This window comes from Hemibagrus wyckioides, linkage group LG18, assembly GCF_019097595.1.
Source record: "Hemibagrus wyckioides isolate EC202008001 linkage group LG18, SWU_Hwy_1.0, whole genome shotgun sequence".
NCBI lineage: Eukaryota > Metazoa > Chordata > Actinopteri > Siluriformes > Bagridae > Hemibagrus > Hemibagrus wyckioides.
The window spans coordinates 20,795,701-20,822,500 of NC_080727.1; the positions used below are offsets into that span (position 1 = coordinate 20,795,701).

Below are 26,800 nucleotides of genomic sequence, written 5' to 3' on the forward strand. Positions count from 1 at the left end.
CCCTCCACACGGCTCAAGAGCCCGAATCGGCGTGGAAGTGATCTTGATTTCTTCTGTCCTGTGAGTGCAGTGCTTGGGGAAAAAAATGAAGCAGCAGAATCGGTTTGAGGAAGAAGGGATTTACTGTGCATTTCTCTCGTCCTGTTTTTACTAACGCTAACACGCAGGACATATTGTGTTTATTCCCTGACTACTAATTTAATTCTCTCTCAGCCGCCCTGCTTTTCTTTTCTGCCAGCCTGCTATTTCCAGTATTATACCTATCAATCATCATACATATATATATATATATATATATATATATATATATATATATATATATATATATATATATATATATATATATATATATATATATATAAAAATATATATAATATATACACACACATAGTGTTGTAATATAGCGGATAGGTTGAGAGTGTGTCCGACGCCACCGCTTATTATGAATGATCTGACACTTTTCTTTGTATTTCAGAGACAAAAACAGAGTGTTGAGAATTGTTGGGTTTGCATCAATTTGTGGTTACTGGCATGTTTCTTTATACGCAAAGTATCAGGCACTTGTCAGCTGGCAACTTGTCTTTTCCTCAGCTGGCTAAGTGACGCTGAGAAAATATGAGTTGGCTAACAAAGTTCATCAGCTGCAAGGACGGTAAATAAAACGAGGACTAGACAGACGCGGAACCACAATTCGGGGGTACTTAACGTCACTCACCATGTAACAAACTGTTCTTTTGTGAATTGGCTAGTCTGAATTTAAGCACTAGCTACGTGAAGTTGTCGTTTTAGATCCAACAGGCATTTATTTATTACCTAGAGAAACTGTTGTTTTTCCTTGCTGCATGGTTGGTGTGCTGCGTAGGCAGTTTTCTGTGTTTTAAACACCTTGAAGAACTGACTGAATGGTGTTCATGTTTTTTTATGGATCAGTTATGGTTTCACTGTGACATTTAACGTCCATTTTAGTATTCATTTAAAAATCCATTCAGCTTTTTTTTTATTGACTATTCGTGCAAACAGTTGACGGACCATACCCGTTATATGAAAATGCTTCACTCTGTGGTGGTGCTTTATGGCCTGATGCAAAGCAGAATTCGATTATTTTTGTATTAAGGCACAGTCCAGAGTGTATTGTTCTGCTTATACCCAGCGATTTGTCAACAATGACAATATGTCAGGTATTTATTCAGGGCAAAAAAATGGAACTTTCTTCTGTTTTTGTTTGTGTCCATGTTCAGCATCAAGTGTCTTTGTCATGTCTCATATGAAAGTAGACATTCGGGAATACTTATAAACAACTACAAATTCTTAAATTTCTGTTTTTTCTTAGACTACTAAAGGCAGTATATTCATAGAAAAGGTCTTAAAAAAACAAACAAACCCACAAACGGTTCCTCTTCAAACTAAATGCTGATATCAAACCCATTTCTGCTGTCCGAGATGCACCAAGTGCTTGTTCATCTAGAAAGCAGCTAAAATTGATCTTCAACTACTAAAATTCTCTGTAAGGTTATCAAACAGAGGGTCTAAAACACACTGAAAGCCAACAGAGTCCTGACTCATTTTATATCAGACTTGCGGCCATTTGTTCACACTGTATTAAAAGGTCAGATTTCTATCCCGAAGGCAGACTGGAATGCCAGTATACAGGTTAAAAGGGTTAATAAACAACATATTGGATATTTCTAACCTGTTTATATTAACATTTAATATTCGCTGTTTGTGAGGCTAAATAGTTTCTTTCCCCTCTCTAGCTTCTCTTTTTCTTACCTTTCTCTTGAAGCTTAAACAAAAAATCGTAGCTTGTCACGTCGGGAAAGTTCATGACTATTACCTGACACTGGAGGCCCGTTCTGTAAAGGTTAAATAAACGTCTACTTACAGAAAGTTTCACAATTACGCAATCGTATTTGCTACACAATGGTGAGTTTATTATCAAGGCCTCTGTTATACCAGTACTACAGGGATGATAATGTCTTAGAGCTAGCATATTACTATTAAAAATGTCACTTATCCTACAGCCAGAGCTGCTTTAAATAATATTTATAACATGTATAAAATAATCAGTTCCTTCTCCTCTTGGAACTATCTTCTGTTCCAAGCAGAACCAAAACACTTAAGGCGAAACTCATCAGCAGATCATCAGTGAGTATATTATGGGTATATTTGTAAAAAAGTGATATTCCAGGTCTTGATATTTTTTATTTTTTTTTTACCCTTAAAACAAGAGAAAAAACTTCATTCCACTGGATGGATCAGTATGAGCAAAGCGAAAGGAAGGGCAAGTCTGCAAATCTAATATTAAAAGCGTCTTAAATTAAAAGTTTGATCATTGACCTTCAATCCTAGGTCATTTGCGCAAAATGACCTGCTTTGTTTGACTTCTTACCTACAGTATTCCAGGCTCGCAGCAATGAACACATGTTAGAAAGCAGCAAGTGTACCTGAACGGACGTTGACTATTTATTTATTTTGGCATTACTATTTCGAACAGGTTTCCAGAGGATGCGTCTAGTGAGTAAACATCAAGCGAGTTTCTATTTCCTAAAATCGTAATCCAAATCTTCACAGCTGCTCTCAGACTCTGTGTAGACGTGGACCTGAGATAATCCGTTTGCTTCAAATCAAATCATACAACACGACCTCGATATTGCGTGGCAGTGGAGCGATAAAGCCGTGATGAGACACGCACCTTTCCTAAAAATAAATAAATAATTAAATAAATAAAATAATCAGGGTAAAATCGGCTATTCTGAGCCGGGAGATTTAATAGGATCCATTTTAAAAGTGGCGGATCTCTGAAAAACCTGCTGGATAGCTGCATCTGTGCTTTTTATGCTCTGTCAAATTTACCAGACAATTTAAACATTGTTGATTTAGAAACGAAAATGTTAGAGCCAAATAAAATTGGATAATGTTCCTAATACATTAAAGCCCCCATTTGTCTGTTTATCGTGCATAATCGTTGAAGATGAAAACATGTGGTTTTGCTAACTGGCAGTGACAGTGTCTGTATAAAAATCTCCCTTCTCTGGGCCTTGTGAGGAACAGCCGGGGATAACGTGGAGACTATAAACATTTTGGCTTGAAAAAGTGGATCTGGCAACAGCATCAGTCATAATTTATGTAAAATTGGTGAAAAAATAGGAAGGGCAAGGAGGACTTGCATTTATTTTTCCTCAAAACTTTTCAGATACTAAAATAGAGCAACATTAGGCTACTTGTTTACTTTATTCAGTGAATGTAGTACTGGAATGTTCCAGACTGTAGAATAAATTTTACTTGATTTTTCTCTTTCCCAAAAAAATACAGTAACAGAGATGTTTAGAGGAGTTTTTTTTTTAAAGTTGACCCATTGTGCTATCTGCCCTCTTCCGAATGCAAGAGCTCATAGATGCCAGTGATTGCCTCGTGTCGTGACTGGCGTTAAAACCGAACATGCCGTCCCTCCTGCTCCAACTTTACTCTGTATTTTGCACATAAATGTTTTCGGCATCATTGGAATTCAGATTTACAATCCACGGACCATAGACTTAAAAGTGAAAGGTATGTTTAACAAAAAAGACTTCATACAAGCGTTAATATTTTGATGATTAACGAAATCAGCGAAATCCGTTTGGAAAAAATCAACCCATGATACCAACATCACCTCTGGCATTCGTTCAAAAGCTAGGTGATTTTTCGGGTGGTTATTTTTTTGTTGACAGATTGGTGGTACGGGTGGTCTGTTCTATTTTTAGCCCAAGCTTGGTGGCACGACTTCCTGTGAAGACCATTGACATGGAATGCTTGGCTTGGGTCAGTTCTTTGTAAGCAGCCATACAGTGTACATGCGCTTCGTATTGGTTATATTTTTGGGCGGCTGGAACGGATTATCTTTATTTACATTATTATGTACACAATTCTTATAGTATTAACAGGACCAGGTTCAGTGTGAGATCTCATGAGGATCTTGGGAAATACGGTATAGTATTAAATCCAGGTGATTTAAAACACTCATGGGAGAATAATGCAGTGGTATTGTGGCTGTTACAAAACACCAGTGTCTTGGGTTTGAGTCTCAGCTCAGGTATGAATTCTGTGTTATTAATGGCTTTGAAAATACACGTTGGAGGTACTTTGTGTTAATTCAAATGTGTACGTCGGTTCCATGTGAAAGCGTGTTGAATTGACTTTGTTACTCAGTTCAGTGTAATTAAAAAAACCTTCATTCTTATAAAAGACGCATACAGGGCAGTAATAAATGTCTGTTTTTTTATGCGAATACAGGGATGGAAATCACCTGTAATAGCAAACGTCCTTGTTTCCATTGTGCGTATTCCGCAGCCAGACGCTATACAGACATCTTCAGACTCGGTGGTGATTGTGAAGAAGTCAGGCTGCTCCAGCGGAGTAGCCTCTGACGCAAGCAGATTTTAGGTCAGGGTGATTTGCAGATGGTAAATTTGTCTTTTGTGTGTGCTGTAGAAGATGAATTTCCGTCGCGTTTAACCTGCCGTGGCACTAATGCAGTACCTCTGATGGCGTAATTCATTCAGGGGAAAATCTCTCCCTCGTGCTCTCATCTATCTCTGCGTAATCTTTCCGTATGCGACATCTAGGTTTAAAGAAGGCTGATTTACTGCTTATCTTAAGAAGAGATAAGAATTTATTTATTTTTTTGCTTATTCCCCATGGTGCACATGTGACTTTTCTTTTTCCCTCTCTCTGTTTTCCTAAGCCATCTGCATCCGTGTTTGTTTTCCGTGCTGGCTTGTGGGTGGGCTCTCTCGGGTGCCCTTGGTAATGGGGTTGTAATTACTCAGAGTTGCCGCTAAATTGCGAGCGCTCGTTTGTACCGGGCCTGTTGTTGTCAGGGAAAGATTAGACAAGGACATTAAGATGGGAGACTGATATGAAGGTGGGAGACGGAGAGCAAGGCTAAGAAAGATGAATGAGACAGATGGCTGGACACTCTTGCAGTCTTACGGGGCACGAGTGAGGCATTAGCGCGTCAAACCCGTTTACGCTGGAACATCGATTCGTTTTTGAAAGAGAGCCCAGAAATTTTGGAGCCAATAGCAGATTTTGTACAGAGTTGATATTAAATGAAAATTGGGGTTGAAGGAATATCGGGTTAGTAAATAAGGTCAGCGAGTTGATAAGGAAGATTTATAGGTGTTTAACTATCTGTACCTGTCGTGATGGGGTTAAATTCCTCATGGTCCATCTGTGTTATGGCTAAAAGACACTATTCTCTTATCTGATCAAATTGAGCTCACAAAGCCTGTTTATTTACTGAGAGAAATGAAGCGTCCCTGTTTCTGAGATTACGCACAACCACAGCTTCTTAACTTGGGCAGTGAAACCATACAGTTGATTTATTGGAAAAAGATCTTCATCTGTCCAGTTTCGGTGAGTCTGTAGCCCACTGTAGCTTCAGATTCCTGTTGATGGCAGACACAAGTGGAAACTTCACTGTGGTCTCCTGCTTTTGCATTATGAGATGCTTTTCCACTCACCATGGATGGTAAGAGTGGCAGTTTAAGTTAGTGTAGCCTTCCTGCCAGTTCAGACCTCTTTCATCAACAACAAGCCATAGTACCAGCACAACTGCTGCTTACTAGATGAGGTCTTTTCATCCAGCCCTAACAACCGTGTCACGATTATATTTTTTCCCAATTCTGATGTTTGACGTGAACCACCTGTCTAATATTGTGCTGGTCAATATCCCAGGAGCTGTATACGTGTGTGTGTGTGTGTGTGTGTGTGTATATACACTAATCATCCATAACATTATGACCACCTGCCCTGATCCATTGATGCATGGACTACGCTAGTTCCCTGAAGATGTGCTGTGGGATCTGGCACCAAGATGTTGGCAGCAGATCCTTTAAGTCCTGTAAGTTGCGAGGTGGGCCTTCCATGGATTGGACATGTTTGTCCAGCAGATCCCACAGATGCTGGATTGGATTGAAATCTGGGGAATTCTGAGGCCAGGACAACACCTGAAACTCATTGTTGTGCTCACCTAACCATTCCTGAACCATTTTTGCTCTGTGGCATGATGCACTATCCTGCTGAAAGAGGCCACAGCCATCAGGCAATACCGTTTCCATGAAAGGGTGTACATGGTCTGCAACACTGCTTAGGTAGGTGGTACATGTCAAAGTAACATCCACATGGGTGGCAGGAGCCAAGGTTTCCCAGCAGAATATTGCCTAGGTCCTTTGCATTGAGCTGTAGACACGTGATTGGCTGATCTAATATAGACTGTATTTTGTTTCTGCCATATTTCCCACTTGAGCTACTTTTTACCTCCCTTCTGGGTTCTGGGTTGTGATTCTCGTATCTGCTTGGCCCTGCTAAACATACACGTTACTCTTGGGTCTTGTTTGATACAGCTGCCATTTGTTGGCAGATCAGCTCCAGTGATCAGTAAATAACAGAGGGCGTCACTGCTGTTTAAACAAACTGGTCATCTGCTATATGCTCATGGCTAGAGATTAGACACATGTGCTGATTGTACCAAAGGCCCATGGCAGCAGAAGTGCAATCGGCTGTATACTGCCGAGCGTGTTACCGTGTCAGACATCCTTTAAAACATGGCCGGTGGGGACCCGACGAGCCTCGGCACGCCGTACAAAGCTGTCATTTTTGTATTTTGTGTTTGTGTGCGGAGACCGATGCTAGTTTTTCATTCTGCCACTGCATACGCCTCGGTCTTGGCAATTAAAACGGAATAGAAAATCAGAGTGCATATATTAAGAGCGTGCACTCCCTGAACCTCCACCTCTAGCTCTAGCTGTGTGCACCAGTGTTGCTGCACAAACCTTTGAGATTTGCAATGCTCTTTTGTTTTGCTGTCATCTATTTCATAGCCCTTCTTTTATAGCGACCTCATTCCCATCCTCCCCCGTCTTAGAAGTTTGCATTTGCGCCTAACTTCAGAAATGATCCGGAATTGAAAACGCCAAGGGACAGCACTGTGTGTGTGTGTGTGTGTGTGTGTGCATCTGTGTGTATGTTTTGTCTGCAAAAGCATGATTTGCATACACAGCAAGCGTAAAGGTATGTCTAACCAGGAGCACAGCTGCATAAATTAACACCTACATGAGACTGCTGTGCAGAATGCAGAGAGACATGATCTATTTTCCCTGGAGACGGGCGTGTAAATTTTTTGCTCCGCATGTACGTCTAGAGAATCCCAGCATGCCCCGGTCGTACAGACGGATCTTTGTATTTTTATTTTCTTTGCTCCACAGCATTACATCACCTCTATTCACATGCTATATATTCTGCACATTAGTATGCACCTGAGGGGATAAAAAGTCTTTTTATACACTGTAGTCGTCACTGTAACGTACAAGACTTTTCATTTATTTTACATGCTGTTTTGCTTCCAGAGCTACACCCCTTATCTTAATTAGAGAGCTGTAGAGGGATGGGGACAGCAGTAATACCATGGTTATCAGCAGGACAAAATTGAAAATATTCCCGTGGTGACAGCAGTAATAGGGATATGCTTTGTTGTATCCCCATGAGAATGATGATAAAATGGATTTTAACATGGCGGTAATGAAAGGACTCGTGTTTAACAAATAAAAATCAATATCTCCGAAACGGGAGAATTGGCTCCACGCAGAGATTTTTCTGTGCTGAGAAGCAAAGCAAATTTCCAAGTAAGCCTACAGTTCTCCTTTAATTTAATTCGCAAACCCGCGTTCACCCGACGATGGAGACGTTGAAGCCTCGTGTCCCTCTGTTTGTCAGAAGAGACTCAAACTGTGTGAAGAGATGTTTTGAAAAGATTTCGCTTGAAATTAAATCGGCACCTCGTCCGATCGAGATGGTTTGCATCGTGGTGGAGGACTCGCTGTGGGCGGTGGAATGTGTGGCTTTAAAAAAAGGTCTCTGATAATTAAAACGTGAAAGGAGAATGTTAGGCATCTAACTTTTTTTTTTTTTTTTTTTAAAGCAAAGAAACCTAACAGAAAAGCCTTGAGAGTCTTGGATGCAAAGCTTCACTGTAATGTATATGCGTTACCTGTGATTTCTTTCCCCAAAATATGAATTAAATATTCGTCTGTTTCTGTTATTATACACTTATTACTTATTATGATGATTATGTATGAAAAGTAAACCATTCATATTTTTGTGTTTCATATAAAGGAGTTACATGATTCAGGAATTTTATTGTTGTGTAAAAATTTACAGCCATCATAGAGTGCTTATTTGCGATACTGTAGTCGTTCCCGTTAGCCATCCTCTCGTCAGCAAGTCGAACCTGAAAACCTGAAATAAACCATACCTAGGTAAAACCTAAGCTTATTTGATTTGGTCTTGCCCTGTACCTGTGATCTGAACAGCTTGCATCACTGCTATGTGATCGGTGACTGGATAATGCTGGCGTTAATGTGCAGGTGTTCCTATTATTGTGGCCACTGCACAAATAGCTGTTTACAACACTTTTCACTTTGAAGGCAGTGAGCGTTTTAGTTTCCACAGACATGTCCCATTGGAGTGTGTGTCTGAATTTCAGATGTAAATCTATCCAGCAGAAATGGCGCTTGGTAACTTGATTTATTGATAAAACTGCGAAAGCAAGAACAACTCCATTCCGCTTCCTCTTGCTGTTTTATCTGTTTAAGATAAGCTATTTCCTACTTCTCGCTTTCCTTAAGCTGGCAGGCATGAACACGCGCGCACACACACACACACGTACTTTATAGCACATTCTTATAGTTTGTTATTCATTTAGCCGAGAAGGAAGGCTGAAGCTGTATGCAGTTGTTAAAATGTTTGCCTTGAAGCTGTTCTTCTCTTCTGAGTTCTGCTCTTTATCATCTTCCCTCTGTCTTGCGAGAACTACCTGTAATCAGAAGGTAAACAGCTCGGAGCATTTTTGCGTCCGTCCTCCGGCGTATTGCTAACAGAATTATTGTTTCCCTTTATGAAGGAGTAGGGTGAACTCGGACGACGTGGGACAAGTTTTTGCAATTTTGACTTCTCTGATGTTTTCTGTCATCAATCCAATATTACAGAACAACACATCAGGGCTTTGTCAAATCCCCCACCATGACGTCTAATTACATCTGAATGAAAACAGTGGATTCCACACTCCCAGGAGACGTGACCGATCATTGAGCGTTCTTTGTGCCAAAACAATTTTCATGTATTACCTTTTATAAAATCTTCAGTCTGCCTGTTTAATTCAAGACAAGATTTTATTCCCCAACCTACATGCAGATACCACGTTGTATGTGTTTTATTAAATCTCTGTCTCTTAATCTCATTTTATATTGCTCTGTTTACAATAGAACCTATTTCTTTCTTTCTTTATGTTTATTTATTTAATTTTGATATGTTTAGGAACATATACATGTGTAGTCTTTGCTCCATCTGAGCCATTAAATTTACCACAGTTGAACAAGTTTAGAGAATAAATAACGATAAATAAATGAAAATCAGTGTATTATAATTACTTTTAATACAATGTTAGTTTACTCTCTATTAATATAATATTAATATGTTATATTGTGCTGTATATCAACAATTTATAATGTTAGATTATTTTTTTAAATGTATTTTATATAAATATTTATTCAGATTTAGGAAGCAGCCTCCTGGTGGTCCAGCAGCAGGATGCCGCGCTCTCATTGCCGTGGCCCGGGTTTGATTCCCAGGCAGGACGCCACCCAAGCCACTGAAGAGTTAACTCTCAGTGCCGGTCCCAAGCCCGGATCAAAATGGGAGGGCTGCGTAAAACCTGTGCCAAACCATGCGGATCGAATGATCCGCTATGAACAGCGGACCCTGCCATTGCGTGGGACTAATGCTAGGATTAAAAAATAAATAAATTTGGAAGTCTTACCCGCTATGTTAATAATAGTTCACATCATACGCTCTTGTATATCATTATCTGAGTAAACATAAATGCTAATAGAGCACCAAAAAACTGTCATTTATGTTTCAGCTGTAAAATATCAGAGGAACAATATTAAAAAGTTCAAGTCATTTCAAGTGCCATGTCATTGTTTCTTCTGTGATGAATGACATCAGCTTGTGTTGGTTTTGCTCACTGTCCCTGCCACTGCCTCTGCTCTGTCATTGGTTTGCGGTCTGATTGTGTTCACCTGTTTTGTGTTTAGGTGTTTATTAGTATTCCAAGTTTTTTCCTTCATCTTGTTTTGAGTATTAGGAGTTCTATGTACAGTCCCACCTAGGTTTTCAAATCCTGTCTGTTTCGACACTGAATATGGATTATCCTTATTCTAAACACACTACAGTGGATCGTCAGCATACGAATGCCCTCCCTTACGAATTTTTGGCGTAAGAATTTTGCATTGTCATACGAAGCATTTTCAGCATACGAATGAACCGGACCAAACCAAACACCGGCTAAGTTGCCCGTACGTCTGGGAGCCTTGTCCCTACGTGGGGACTTATTTGCGTCAGTGGAAAGCCAAGCGAAGCCAACTGCAGTTATGAATTTTACGGATTTTGTTTTCAGCCAGTGAAAGCTGTTTGGAAAGAGTCAACCCACGATACCAATGTTGCCTTCGGCATGCGTTCAAAAGCTAGGTGATTTTTTGCACGTTTTTTTGTTGACACATTGGTGGCGTGGGCGGTCTGTTCTATTTTTAGCCCAAGCTTAGTGGCATGACTTCCTGTGAGGACCCTTGACATGGAATGCTAGGCTTGGGTCAGTTCTTTGTAAGCAGCCATACAGTTTACATACGCTTCGTATTGGGAATATTAGTCATATTTTTAGGAGTCTGGAACAGATTATCTGCATTTAAATTATTTCTTATGAGCAAGTTTCACTATACATATTTTCGCTTTAAGAACTCTCCCCCAGAACGAATTAAATTCGTACGCCGAGGTATATCTGTCTCTCCGGCTTTGTGTGTAGGTGAGCTTTAAGCAGAAGTTAGTTGTTTTCCTGCCTTGCTGTCTCTGCTTTGATACATCAGTTGATTTCTACAGCAGCAACAGTGACCACAGCTTGATGGATACCTATAACAAAATGGCTCAGGACATGGACAGATGCTAATTCAGATGCAGTTACCAGGTTTAATTCGCCAGTTTCTCCACTAAATTCTCATCCTCTCCTTGGTGTTTTCTGCAACCACAGGGTTATAGAATATGTTGAATCGTGTAAATTGTTTTAGTTGGAAATTGTGATCTGGTTGACGTGTGAAAAATGTCCAGCTCATGGTATTGTCAGTGCAGTGTAGTGTAATGCAGTTCCTGGCACGGATGCCATGTTGTTGTCTGTATCTGAGTCTGATTCCGAGGCTGTAATTGTGAACCATTTATAATCATACTACTAACTATTCAAGCAGTCTTTCCATTTGTCTGTCTCTGTATTTATGTATTTCAAGATATGTTATTTCCTCTCTTTGTTTGCGCATCTGTCTGTCTCGCTTGTCTCTCTCAGGTCCCTTGGTTTTCTTTGCCAGGTAAAGGAGCTGTTGAGTGTGAGAGCGAGGCTGTCAGACTGGTATAATAGGGAATTGCTGGAGCATGACGGCATCCCTTCCCTGTAGCACTTGCAATGCTGGTGTGAATGTCACCAGGCTTTCAGAATTTTTTTTTTTTTTTTTTTAGAATTAGATGTGTGGATGGCATAGGGCCTATACAGGTTTACAGTAATTTGTGATTTGTACTTTGTGCCATGGGATAGGATTTTCTAAAGAAAGGAGAGGTACAATCATCCATAGCTGTGAGCCAAGGGAGCAGAATTGGGAGCGATGTCATACATCATACATCTTTCCCCTGTCCATTACAGCACTGCCAGTGAATTGTGGGCATCTTGGTGCTCATGTATGTGGAAGAAAGCAGATACTAGAGCAGCATTTATAAAATATATAGCTGGCCTGGAAGGAATCATAGATGTTAGACGTCATCCTCCGCAGCTGGTATCTGTTGTGTGATTGGTGTGAGCAGGCTGGTGGGTGGGAATTGGTTGAAAATACCAAGAATGCTGATTTCTTCCAAACTTAAATAGTGCCACGATCATTTCAGTCATCAGGATAAACAAGCAGATGTCACGTATTAACAGGTTTTTTTTTTTCCCAGTACACTGACAGTATCCTGAAAACGGTTAATTACTTCTGTCAATCATAAAACGATGGAAGAATCATCGCTATGACCGCTATGCTGTCTCCATATTGTGTTCACTGGGATCTCATTAGAAGGCGAAAGAAAGTCAATCATAAGAATGAGGATACCATTCCAAGCTGATTAAATCGGTTATTACAGTGCAATTACAGCTACAGCTGGTATTAAGCCACAATTTATATTCATATGTGGCACTCCATCATGCTTGTACTGTCCAATAAATAAATGCATCATTCAGTATTGTGATTGTATTTACCGTGTGATGCAAAATATTCAAGATTTGACCTTGAACTTTGCAGCGTTGGGGAGCAGATAACTGAAAGCAGTGGCACTGCTAACTTAATTGGACTTCAGTAGCTACAAATTAGTGTAGCTTTTGCATCGTAGCTCGACTAGTCCAAAGTCTGATTATAATATCGTATATCTGTGGTCCCCGCCTACTTAACAAGCTGTAAGAGACTCATTACAGCTCACATGGATAGGAAGAAAGTGTAAAATCTAAAGGATCCCATAAATCAACAGCACACGTGATGTATGGGGCGGGGAAATGATAATACCGTAATAAATTAACACTGGGGACTATTCTCGGACACAGAGACTACTGGTTCTTTGTTGTTAATAGGAAACACAACAGTGTTTACATATACTTATGAATAAAATCTAGTAAATTTCAATAAGATTGTCAGTGTATGCTGGGGGGTAAATGGTCCGATTGAACTGGTAGCCCCAGATTGTGTTTTATATAGTCCACAGATTATTTACTGACCTGTTCATAGTCTTCCAATATAAGCGATATTTTTCCTTTCTTCTTTTTCCCCCCAATAAAAGGAAATCTCTAAGTTATTATCAGTGAAAATCAGATCTATGCTATAGTTATGATGTATAAAAATGCGGTTAAAAAATTGTTTTTCATCGTATTTATTATTTTCAAAATTAATCAGTGATTTAAAGAAATTACTACATCTGTTACAAAAACTAATAAAAAAATGTATTAAATATTTAAAAAAATGTATTAAAACATGTTTTTAATTGCATTTTATTATTATTATTATTATTATTATATCGGAAGTATAGCTTATTCAAGTTCGACAAGTTTATTTCCCAAGGTAGAGCGGGAAATGGCGTCTGATTCTTATAATGAGAACCAATTACCCGTGGCCGAATTTATCGAAGTTCATGGTCCTTAAGGAATCAAACAATAAATCTTACACCTTTTCTATATAATCTGAGCGAACCAAAGATGAAAATACTGGTGACATTCAGGCGTATAGAGGTGAGCGTGATTGTCGTTTTAAATGGGTAGGTAGCTTAATGTGCACATTATATAAAATTAGTAGCTATATTCCTGGGTTATTCAGTGTGGAAAAGACTTTCCTGACAAAGCGTAGCCGCCTCACAGAAGGTAATTTTGAGAGACTTCTCATGTGTCAAATTAATAGGTCCTTCTGCTCCAATTGACAGAGTACTTAATTTGCTTGATTACAGTATTGTTCTTTCACTGATTTAGGCACAAAATTTTGCATATTTTTTTTTTTCCATTACAGTATCTTACTTTAAGATTTTTAAATCTCTCGCATTACAATTAGTGTGTTGATTTGTACATTTTTTTATGTGAAATAATAGATGGATAGATGAAAACTTAACTTATCTATCTGTCCGTCCATCCCATCCCAATGTTCTTAGCTACTTTTTATTGCTAACTCCTATTGTAGCTTACTGTGTTTTTTAAAGAGTTCCTTAACTGCGTCAAAATGCGAGTAGCTTAAAAAATTTGACCGTTTTAAAGTAGCTTCCCAAATGCTGGAACTCTCTAAAATCTGCTGGAAACTCACTGTTTACGAAGCAGAATCGTACAAATATTCATCAGAGATTGTGTATTTTACTCGACCAGATCTGAACAAGGCTTATAGGTGAGAGAAGGAAGTTGTGTCCTGTGATTAGTTGTCTGTTTTTGCTGCTGTTTGGTGGCTACAGCTGAAGCCTACTTCTTTCCGTCTTACTAGCTTACCATCACCACACCTCGCTTATTATCAGTTCCTGCTAAAATAATGCTTAGCAGACACTGAAAAGATTAGATTTACTTTTGCGTCAAACTGAATAGACGGTAGGTGTTCTTAATTTTAGATATCTTTCTCCACAATTTGTTCATCTGCCAATTACCACCCATTACCTAGTCCTCCATATTGCACCACAGCTACCAACTGGGAGGGTGAAAACTTACCCATGTTTCCTCGGAGATAAAATGAGTTCTGATACTGAAGACGAATAATTAAAAACAGCCTCTGTGCAACCGATATGCTTCCATGTTATTTGTCATTCTTTGTCCTACAAACGTCATATCTGACTGCTTACTCCCATCCATATGTTAAGAGAAAGAGAGGAAAAAAAAACAGAGTTGCTGTGACATTATCAGGTCCCACAGGATCCCAGTCCCAGAGCATATACCTCTAGAATAGACTGCTGCCTTTCCAGTACATTTAACTACTTTACCAAAGAGTCTTGAACTTTTACTCTTGGCATTTAAAATAAAATCTATAGCGTCTTTATCTGTGTGACATGATTCTTAAATATATGCTGTCTAAAATGCCGACAGCAGCAACCTGGTCATTTCCAGAAACCAACTGGAGTACGAGGTGTCTGATTTCTGTGTTTATGGAATTACCTTAGGGCCATAGAGCACTTTTAAAAGACATTTTAAAACCTATTAGTTTGGCTTTACTTTTGAAGTTCCCTCGGGGTTTGCCATATATAGCTGCTACTTTTACTCTTACTCTTATTGCATCATATATAGGGTAGTTTTGTAAATGACTAACACTGCATATTGTCACAAATACAGATATAGACCTTGGTTTATCCCAAAACCAGTAAGCCAGAGGCGACGGCAGCGGCAAATAAAAACTCAGAGACAGCATGAGCAAAGGAACCCCAAAAAGGAACCCATCTTCTTGTAGGTGACGCCGGATAATGAGATCATAAATCAAATTAACACTGTTCTATCTCTCTCTCTCTCTCTCTCTGTGATAGCGTGGACTTGGTGCATGCTCAGCTGAGGGTGTGTGAAGGCCGTAGCCTGCCCGAGCTTGGGCTGAAGCAGGATAAAATCAAGATCAATGGTACGGCTATCCAGTGTCGTGTGACCACTGAGGACCCTGCACGAGGCTTCCAGCCAGACACAGGAAGACTAGAGGTAGGCAAGCAGCAGTCATGTGTGTGTCAGGAGTGTGTGTTGTGAATGATGGATCAAAAGAGATCTCTGGTGGTGATTATTAAATCAGCTATTAATATTCACTTTTTTTTAAGTTACACATTCAGAAATCTGACCAAGACTGGTGTAACATCTGGTTATCCACGTACATGTAGAACAGGTTCAAGCTGTGACCATGCATTTGATGTGATAATCATTTTCAGCACATCCACAAAGCTCTATACACTATAAATCGAAAAACATGTAGACCCCTGACCAACACACACACACACGTGAACCTTCCCCATAATGTTATCCCTAAACTTTGAAGCATGCAGTTCTCTAAAATATCTTTATATCCTGCATCATTAAGAATTCTCTTCCCCGGAGTGAAAGGGAATCTCTTCCAGCATGATAATTTCGTTGTGCACAAAGTTAGTCTCATAAAAAACATGGTTTATTAAGGTAGATGTAGAAGAACTGGAGTGTCCTGCAGAGTGCCCTGACCTCAACCTCACTGAACACCTTTGGAATGAATTGGAACGTTTTACTCACCAGGTTTCCTCTCTCCACATCGATGTCTGACCTCACTAAAATGGCGGAATAAATCTATAATTGGATATTCTGCAAACACACACATGGGTTTGGTTGGTCAGGTGTTTGGCCATACTTTTGGCCACACAAGTGTGTATTTTATTTCTATCATTCACTGGTTCACCTGGAGGTCAGTCAACACCCAACTCAGAAGTCATTTTAGGACGTGTATTTTAACTTTTGCGTTAAAACATGTGGACCAACTGATCTGCTGTGGTGACCCCGAACAGGGAGCAGCCGAAAGAGTCTCCTGGTGGTCCAGCAGCAGGTTCCTGCACACTCATTGCCGTGGCCCAGGTTCGATTCCCGGGCAGGCGACTAACTCAGCCACCGAAGTGTTAACTCTTAGTGCCGTTCCCAAGCGTGGATGAAATGGGAGGGTTGCATCAGGAAGTGTATCCAGAGTAAAACCTGTGCCAAATCAAAACTTGCGAACCAAATGATCCGCTGTGTCGACCCCAAAAAGGAGCAGCCGAAAGAACAACATTTTAATCTTTGCGTTAAAAGAAAACCAAGAAATCTTAGAGTTTTCTTAATTTGTCTTACAGAAAGGGTTTCTTAAATAACCCTTTAAGAAAGCCTTTAAGAACCTATGAGAGCTTAGGGCTATAATAAAAGCACAGAAGAAAGAATAAAAAGACTAGATCTGAGAAGATCAGTGAAGTGACAACAAATTCAGAACATTTCTTTATTTTTGTCTTGTGCTTTTATGGATTAGGGAGATGAGGCTGTGATGGAGGAGGATGTTAGACCGTTGGTCAGCGGTGATGTGTAATTTTGTCAGTTGACAGCAGAAAGACAATTACTTATGACTGGAAGGATTGGGGGCTGAAATGGTTATGCTTATTGGTCATTTTGCTCTCTGGGATTTCTATAGGCATTTGTAACTAGTATTGATGTACCCTTATAGCTCCCTATAGCCTGTAATGGACATGGTTGGGCAAAGTGTTAATCCATAATTGAGTGAAGGTTTAATTATACTGCTGATTCGTCCCATGCATTTTGTTGACCAATAATATTTAAAATAATCGTAGAAGTTGTCACTAACCTAACGTAATAAAGTATTGTGAACTGATTACTTGGTTAAATGCATTAAGTCAGACACAAACAAGTGTATAAATTCCCAGACGCAACTCTGTTATAGTCATTAAGAAAGTGTCTTGAGAAAGAAACTTCTCGCTGAGAGCTGTGTGTTCAGGCGTCTCATCGCGTTCTTCAGATCTGAAAATGACTTCCAGCTCGAGCCGAAGCAGCTGCTCAGCATTGCCCTTTTTCTCATGAGGCATTTATAGTTTCAGCAGATGGGTTGGGGTCAGATGGGGGGAAAGGGGAACGCTTGTCACTGTCTTTTTTTTTTTTTTTTTTTTTTTTTTTTTTTTTTTTTCCTTTCTGTAATTAGGCGACATAAATTTGTCTCGTAATTGATACAGCAACCGAGTCTATTATTTACAAGCTTAACTGTGTACCCTCAAGTTAAGTGCACATGCCTAAGTTCCACTAGGGAATGAAAGCAACCATTTTACAAATCCAAAAATGTAGATCTTTTTGTGGAAAATGCCTACAGCCTGATTGGTCTTAATATCTAAATGAAACCAAGGACGAATTTCACAACGGACAGTCCTCGATCGTCCGATGATGCGATGAAAATTGTCTTGTGATAGACCTGTGAATCGGTCTAAATGTGCGGAGCTGTTGTTCAGAAAAAGGGGGGGGGGTCACCTTACTAGAAACAAATCCCTATGTATCATTAAATGTTATGTCTGGAGAAAACATGTTTTATAAGATGAACAGGTGTTCTTAGATGTTTGTGTCTGGGTGAAACTAAACAACATGGCATGTCTATTTTTCAACATGAGGTCCTTTAGCAAGTGTGGAAAGTTTGTCACTGTAGATGAGGCCAAGCATGTTGGCCAGAAATGTTCTATTAATTCATTCAGTTTCATTCAAATTTTGGACATTGGATTGTCATTAAAGCATCTTTCAAAAAAATATCTATAAATTCCAGAGTTTTATATTTCTACGTTAATCCCTAATGAGCAAGCCAGAGGCGACAGTGACAAGCTTCCTGAGACAATATGAGGAAGAAACCCTGAGAGGAACCGGTCTCATATGGACAGACTCCAAGGAATGCCTGGTGACACCAATAGAGTGCAATTATAAATAATTCCCCTCTTTTAATGCGATATAGTTCATTAAGCGATATACACTCACCCATGCCACTCTCCTGTGAAGTCACAGTTTCAGACAGAACTTGGTCTTCGACTGCCTTCGGTCACAGATGTGTTATATCTGCTGAAGATGAGCATATCGCATTATCCATTCTGAGATCACCGATCTCGTCTTACAATGCGTCTTTTTTTTGTACTGAAAATTATACAGTGTAAACCCTTAAGGCACTCAGCCGTCATCACTGAAGGCGAATGTCAGCTTATGATGAAAGGGGGAAAAAAAGCAAGCTGTTATTACTCCACGAAATATATCTATAAGCTCTCTTGAAAAGGCTGATGAAAAGGAAACAAAAAGATCAGACAGATCGACAACAAAATCTGATAAGTATATAAAGATCTCTAGCATGTTTAACAGAAGGCTGACGGCACCAGACATAAAAACATAGCAGAAAGTCTCGAACTCTGGGAAATGTCTGCTGCTTACGAAACTTTGAAGAGCAGAGCTGATAGATCGCTTTGCAGCTCGGAAACATACATTTAGGCATCAAAAGATGGTCGAGCAGCTTGCTTGGGCTAAAAAAAAAAAACACAAGACCTGGCCTGCTGCTGAATGATAGGTTTTACTGAGTGATGGACTGGAAGTCTTATAATTGGGCTTTTAGAACTGGTGATGGAAATAGTGTTTTAGTTTGGGGACCAGTAGAATAGTGAAGGAAAAAGTATAGTTTCCTTCAGCATCATGCAACACCTTTTGGGCAACCGGATAGTGAACTAAAGCATAAAGTATACTCGAGCTCCATCAGAGCTATTCGAAGATAAATGGTTGAAAGCGATGATGTGTGTACGATGACCAGTGTTACAGCATGGATCCCTGAACTTGGAAATATGAACCAAAACAGAAAATAAACCGTTTACGTTGTTGTTCTTTCGGCTGCTCCCTGTTCGAAGTCACCACAGCAGATCATTTGGTCCGGTTTGGCACAGGTTTTACACCGGATGCCCTTCCGGACGCAACCCTCCCATTTAATCCGGGCTTGGGATCGACACTGAGAGTTAACTCTTCAGTGGCTGGGTTTTTATCGCCCTGTCCGGAATCAAACCCGGGAACGGCAATGAGAGTGCGGGATCCTGCCTCTGGACCACCAGGAGGCTAGGTGAGTTTATAGTATAAGCTGTAAATTAAAACACCATCACCCTCAAATAAATGAGGATGAAGTATTCCTTTTACCGTATTGGTTTGACTTGGGATGAGGCGCATAGAAATGCTGAGGCGACGACTTTGAGCACGTAGAGGTCTTAGTTATCTAACTGACATTCTGTTCAGTCTTTCTTTGTCTTATAAGATGCTTGACTGGCACCAGATGTGCTGTTTATAAAAGTCTCTCAGATACGTGTGTATTACACCCAGTTGGATCATCAGATCATGCATTTGAATTGCTGCAGCATTATCTTTGTAGGTTGTTTGTATGCCAGTTTATAGGCGTCGGCTCGAAAGCTTTCCATGTGGCCTCCTGAGGTGAGTCGCCTCATCACTGCAGCCCAAAGAGCCTGGTTATGAGAGTGTGAGTGTGGTGTAGAATTATCTCCGGTCTCAGTCTGCTCCTGATGGCGAGATTCTGGCTATTTTTAGAGCACCTTGTTCATAGGCCCCTGGTTTCTAACAAAGTACTATCCACCCAATTACCCACATTCAGCCTGCTCAGCAGCTAGACACTCCAATAACATGCTCCTCCCAGGGCAGCCTTTCCTGTTTTTCCTCTCAAATCACATTCCATGTGCTCAAAATATGTTAGATTCTGTTCTTATCAGAATATTAAAAAATGGCATTCATGCGAAAAGAAGCATGGATACGCCGGATATATCCTGCGCATAGCTTTATGAAACGATACAAGGAGTGACCGAAAGACGGAGAGAAAAATGATGTGAGGGCAGATAGGATCCTCTGAGAGGTGTTGGCACGAGTATTAAAGGAGTCGGCATGTTGAATTATGGATACATATTGACGAATCAATAAATGGCCCTCGTGGCCAGATGGCTGAAATGTTGGATGAATGTTTCATGCAGCTTGGCACAGGAACTCAGGTGGAAGGTATAAGGAAAGGAAGCCAGGAGCAAATGGCAGAAAGATAAAAAAGACATGATGCTCTTAGCTCTTGTATAGGTGTATCAGCCAGGCTCCAGTCCTCCCATGTTTCAGTACAGCCTAGAAATGTTACGTAAGATACGTGTACGAGGAGACAGGAGTGTTACAGCAGCGTCTGATATGAAAATCAGGCAGCGGGAAGGGAAGAGAAAGAGTCCCCCATCTCCTCCGGCTCTGTGCTTTCTCAGAAATATGTGGTGTGGTGCAAGGCAGGGTGCGTCTGGAGTGGCAAGGTTTTTGTTCAGAAAGGGTAACTAAGGCTATAATGGCTAAATAGAACGGCTGAGTAAATAAGTGTCGAAAATAGGGGCTGAAAGGGTCCTTTTCGGAGCTGGAGAGTGTAATGGAAGGTTGTTTTTCTTGTGATGGATGTTCAGGGCTGTGAGACAGATGCAGAAAGAGAGAGAGAAGTGGAGACAGTCGGCGTCGCGAGTGTCAGGATAGCAGTTAGACATCCGCAGCACCATCTTGCCTCAGCTCCCTGTAATGTTCCCTGTCAAATGCTGTTTAAAATCCTGGACTCCATCTGTGCGTGTTACAGAGCTTTTATTAGGGCTTGGCTATGAAATGATGAATGGCTGCTTTAGCTCTTGGCAGGGCCTGTTCCATCTGCCGAGTGTGTACTTGTGTGTGGTTTTGATCATTAACACCAAGCCCTGGCTTTGTCTTCATCCTCGTCCTTCTCATCATTAACATCTTCACGATAAACCTGATTACTTGGCTGTACTCGCACTAAAGGTCTCGTACATTTAAAGTGTTTGAATGCCGAAAACTGATTGGTCTCACAAACGACAGTATAAAAAGATATTAAAGTGATCTCATTCATTTAAACCTAACAACACGTTCATACAGATTTATATAGAGGATGTTGCACATAATCTAAATAATACGCAGATTAACAACAAAGAATGAAGAATAATATGGTTCGTTTAATACATACGGACGGAGTCTCCAGTGTTGGAACTCGACCTAGCTTAACTGTCGTCCTGGTTTATCGATTATCTGAGTATTTATTGTTGGTGAATGCAAGTCCTGCATTTTTGTCCAAAAGCTTCAAAACTTCTTAACCTCTGGTCATTCTCGTACCCACCACCATCCAGCACCCAACCAACCAGCAACTGTAATTGGTTTTTGTTTTAGTCCTCTCTCTCTCTCGACTTAAGCCTCCTGCAAGAATGTAAAATCTTTCTGGTGGGGGAAAGTCTTTCAATGTTTTTTGCCTTATTAAACTTCAAAAAAAAAAACCCCGAAAGCCAGGCTTATAGCTTCTATAATACAGCGATAACTTGTCTTGCGGACAATTCCGCAAGATTAAATGTTGACTATAAAAGGTCAAAGTACACGATGTATGACATTCTATAATGAATATCGCTAATAAAACATAATTATTATAATAGGATTATTTTTCCTTTTACAGCAAACCTCATCACGTTTTATTGCTTTTTTTTTTCAAGCTGAACATTTAATATAGGATTCGTTCTCAATGAAGTTTATTTCAATCAGTTCTTTTTTTTTTTTTCCCTAATGACTTTGAAAGTCTTGGTTTAGTTGTGAAATCTGGCTCACCCTCCGTAAATCATATTGCTTGATAAACATGTGATGTTTTGAAGGCTCTTAAAACTAGTCAGCAGTCAGACTCAGGCATTCTGTGTTCCAGAAAAAGACAGACTGTATGTGTGTGTGTGTGAGGGGGGGAGAGAGAGAGAGAGAGAGAGAGAGAGAGATAGTTTGATTGTTTGAGCATGAGCACATGGAGCTGTTAGGATGGGCATGTCTGGAGCATACCTGCATGCCCTTTAGCCCTTCCATCTGTCACACTGCCTTGCTAAGACACACAACCTCACATGCACACAGGCTGTGAAAGAGCCATCTCGCGTCCATCTTTATTAGAGAAGGAATGAGGAAATATTGTTTTCTCAGCCAGATGGCTGGCGAGACAAGCTTGTCTCATCTGGTTTGTGTGACACGCTTCTCATCGAGTGTGAATGCGACTCGTGACTAGGATCGTGATTTTCCCCTCCCCTCTGGTCCGCTCTTGGGTTATAAAGAAACAGCAACAAGCTTACATTTAACAGTAAACAGCCCTGCGCTTTTCTTTTAATGTTGCACGGCTTCGTCCTCCGCTGTCGGCACTTTTCAGAGTGCTTGGTTGATCAGCATGTAGTGGCGAGTTGAAGTCTGTAAAGGGCAGCCTGCATACACACAGCTGCATTGTGGAGCACATTCTCCTGCCTTCCTCCCGCTGGACCCCCATTTATAATCATATTATTTGCTGAGCCGCTGCTACTGCAGGAGCTGGCTAGTGCTTCATGGCAATGTACAAGCTAGACGCCGGGGGGACATGATGCTGTTACACACTCGGCACATTGGTATTCCGGCGGTGTCTCCGGTATCACATCTAGTTTACACAAAGCCACTGTAGGCTCGCCAGGACACGACCACAAGAATGCCACCGTGCCGAGGCGGACCTCGTCACTCTTGCTGTCCTTGCCCGTGATTTGTCTCTTGTGATACGCTACAGTTATCCGCCAAGATTTAAGAGCCTTTCCAGAGCTAATGTTCGAGACGACTCAACTTGGCCTCACTTCAGAGCTTATTGAAGTGGGGGAAAGAAAAAAACCCTTATTTTCTTTATGGCTCTCTAATTCATTGTTGGTAACCTATTTTCTTAGAGTCCCCCAGAAGACTCTGACTCAATCTATAAATATTTCTGCAAGTTCATTGAAAGTCATTTTGTAAAACCCCTGGACACTGTCTGGGTTGTCTTTACTCCCTGCAGTGAGGGTCTGCTCTTTTCTTATCCTAGTTTCCCCTTCTGCTGTCAGCAAGTAGCAGTTGACGAGGCGGTAAACCTTTTCCGCCCCTTAATGATGTCGGTGAAAAGTGCAACACAATTAAAGCAAGCAAGCAGCGGAATTCAATACCCAAGACGGGGACTTGGCTTTCTTTTAAATCCGGCACACAGGTGATCGTTTTTATAAAAGGAAAGGTTGGAACCTGGGTCTTCTGGATATGACACTGGTTAGCCAGCAGCTTTCCTCTGCATGCAACTGCCATGTCTGGCTTATTAATTACACAAGAGTGACCTCGAAACTGCTCCTCGGTGCGGCCAAAGTCGCCGCCTCGAGCAGTTTCAACGTTTCACTTCCAATCTTAACGTTGCTTTTATTGCTCGTTCCTTGACCAAACATCTTTTGCCTTACCGTGGGCTAGAAATGGGTTTTCTACAAGATTCGTGGTTCCCTTTGCAGACTTGTGACAATTTCTCAACGTGTCAAAGGTCGAGTATACTGACAAGCCAATGATTTTTAAATGGAATAAAGGAGTGAAGAATTGTGGGAAATATTTTAAACTCTTAGGCAGACACCATGGTCTCTATTTCTCCTTGGTAATTGTTTTTATCCTGGTTATGGTTACACACACACACACACACACGGAGACTCAATAACACCTGTACCCTAAAGGACAAAAAAAAAAAACGAAACAAAAGAACCTGTGTATGTCTTAATAGAGCGATTTTAGCTGCAAGCAACAACAGTAGAAAACTAAACTCAAGCAAAGAGATGAAAGTTTTGTACACGTCTGTTTGGCTCAGTCACTGCAATATTCACATCTCTGGTGTACCCGTGGAACGATGAGACGGTTTAGCGTTTTTGTTGTGTTTACGCTTCTGTTTTCATGAGCCCCGACTCTCAGAACCGGATGTCTTGCAGAATTTCTCCAGAACAATCAGGATTCAGTTGTTGTTGTTGTTTCAAACAGTGTCAGGATTGCAAGATAGTTGCTTCCTCACCCACACTACCGGTTGTTTAGTGCCTTGACTGTGAGTAGGTTGGAGGGGATATATTTGGATTTTGCGCCCTTAAAACCGGACACAGGATAATCTGGGAAAGCCATCGTTTAAAAACCGGACTAAAATTGGGACACTTTTCGCGACCGTCGGGAAGGGCGACAAAACTGACCTGATTATTTCTAGTGCAGGGGTTCTCATACTTTTTGCAGCCATTTTCCCCCACCAAACTGAGTATAACTACATGTTATTGATGAAAAAGAGAAACTTTCTTTTCTTTAACCAAAGTCACAGATTCTTAGACTTCATGCATCTCTGTGCATGTTGTTTATGTTGCTCTACAGCACTAGCAATAATCTTTGTTCTGAATAATATGTTTAAAGCCTTATTCCGCTCAAGCACGCTAATCATCATTGGGAGCACAAAGTGCTTTTAATTGTACCTGGTCTTGAGAGCGATGTGTGTAAACCCTGGAGAAAGGAAGTGGATGTGTCTCAATTCTGAGGGCTCCCAGAACTGGAGTGCTCTCATGTACGACATTTCTCCTCAGCATTGATTATTAAACACTAAACAAATTATTTTGATGTGTACAACGATGTATTAGATTCTTACTGAAGCCGTAGAGCTTTTTATTTCTGACCTTTCCAGTGGCAAAACACATTAAATTGACATTGAGTGAGTTGCTTTTAATGGATTAAACTTGGTTCAAGTAAGTAAAAAACAAACCAAAAAAAGTGTGTGTGTGAGAGAGAGAGAGAGAGTGAGAGAGAGTGAGAATGCTATTCTAAAAGCTTTTGCAACCTTTTTTGGGGGTTGTCCTTGCGTACATTAGAATATATATCAGACTATAATTGGGAAAACTCATATATTCTTTATTGGCAATATGTATGAGGCAGAACTCTTCTCGAAATATAGGATGAGAGGAGGATGAGAAATTATCCATACTTTCTGTAAAATAATACACATGGATCAGGCATAACATTATGACCACCTGCCTAATATTGTGTTGGTCCCCCTTTTGCTGCCAAAACAGCCCTGATCTGTCCTGCACTGTGTATTCTGACACCTTTCTATCAGAACCAGCATTAACTTCAGCAATTTGAGCAACAGTAGCTCGTCTGTTTTATTGGATCACACATTTATTGCATCAATGACCACTGCAGACCGGGAACACCCCACAAGAGCTGCAGTTTTGGAGATGCTCTGATCCAGTGGTCTAGCCATCACAATTTGGCCCTTCATCAAACTCACTCAAATCCTTGACCATTTTTCCTGCTTCTAACACATCAACTTTGAAGACAAAGTGTTCACTTGCTACCTAATATATCCCACCCATATATATATATATATATATATATATATATATATATATATATATATATATATATATATATATATATATATATACACACTATATTACCAAAAGTATTCGCTCACCCATCCAAATAATCAGAATCAGGTGTTCCAATCACTTCCATGGCCACAGGTGTATAAAATCAAGCACCTAGGCATGCAGACTGTTTTTACAAACATTTGTGAAAGAATGGGTCGCTCTCAGGAGCTCAGTGAATTCCAGCATGGAACTGTGATAGGATGCCACCTGTGCAACAAATCCAGTCGTGAAATTTCCTCGCTCCTAAATATTCCACAGTCAACTGTCAGCTGTATTATAAGAACGTGGAAGTGTTTGGGAACGACAGCAACTCAGCCACGAAGTGGTAGGCCACGTAAACTGACGGAGCGGGGTCAGCGGATGCTGAGGCGCATAGTGCGAAGAGGTCGCCAACTTTCTGCAGAGTCAATCGCTACAGACCTCCAAACTTCATGTGGCCTTCAGATTAGCTCAAGAACAGTGCGCAGAGAGCTTCATGGAATGGGTTTCCATGGCCGAGCACGCCGCCACTGGACTCTAGAGCAGTGGAGACGCGTTCTCTGGAGTGACGAATCACGCTTCTCCATCTGGCAATCTGATGGACGAGTCTGGGTTTGGCGGTTGCCAGGAGAACGGTACTTGTCTGACTGCATTGTGCCAAGTGTAAAGTTTGGTGGAGGGGGGGATTATGGTGTGGGGTTGTTTTTCAGGAGCTGGGCTTGGCCCCTTAGTTCCAGTGAAAGGAACTCTGAATGCTTCAGCATACCAAGACATTTTGGACAATTCCATGCTCCCAACTTTGTGGGAATAGTTTGGAGCTGGCCCCTTCCTCTTCCAACATGACTGTGCACCAGTGCACAAAGCAAGGTCCATAAAGACATGGATGACAGAGTCTGGTGTGGATGAACTTGACTGGCCTGCACAGAGTCCTGACCTCAACCCGATAGAACACCTTTGGGATGAATTAGAGCGGAGACTGAGAGGCAGGCCTTCTCGTCCAACATCAGTGTGTGACCTCACAAATGCGCTTCTAGAAGAATGGTCAAAAATTCCCATAAACACACTCCTAAACCTTGTGGACAGCCTTCCCAGAAGAGTTGAAGCTGTTATAGCTGCAAAGGGTGGACCGACATCATATTGAACCCTATGGATTAGGAATGGGATGTCACTTAAGTTCATATGCGAGTCAAGGCAGGTGAGCGAATACTTTTGGCAATATAGTGTATATCGGTGGGATATATTAGGTAGCAAGTATGTGTATATAATATATATGTGTGTGTGTGTGTGTGTGTGTGTGTGTATATATACATATATATACTACCAGTCAAAAGTTTGGACCCACCTTTTAATTCAATGTTTTTTGTTTAGGGATTTATTTTCTACATTCTAGAACAATACTGGAGATTTCAAAACTATGAAATAACACACATGGACTTAAGTAATC

At 40.7% G+C, this 26,800-nt stretch overlaps 1 protein-coding gene across 2 annotated transcripts in view; it reads left to right on the plus strand.

Moving 5' to 3' along the window:
- pcxa (pyruvate carboxylase a) overlaps positions 1–26,800 on the plus strand; it is a 162,548-nt gene that overhangs the window by 40,938 nt on the left and 94,810 nt on the right. For both annotated transcript variants that reach the window (XM_058415127.1, XM_058415126.1), the window contains exon 9: positions 15,130–15,292. In XM_058415127.1, the coding sequence (XP_058271110.1) occupies positions 15,130–15,292 (163 nt within the window). The remainder of the gene's footprint in view (positions 1–15,129; positions 15,293–26,800) is intronic.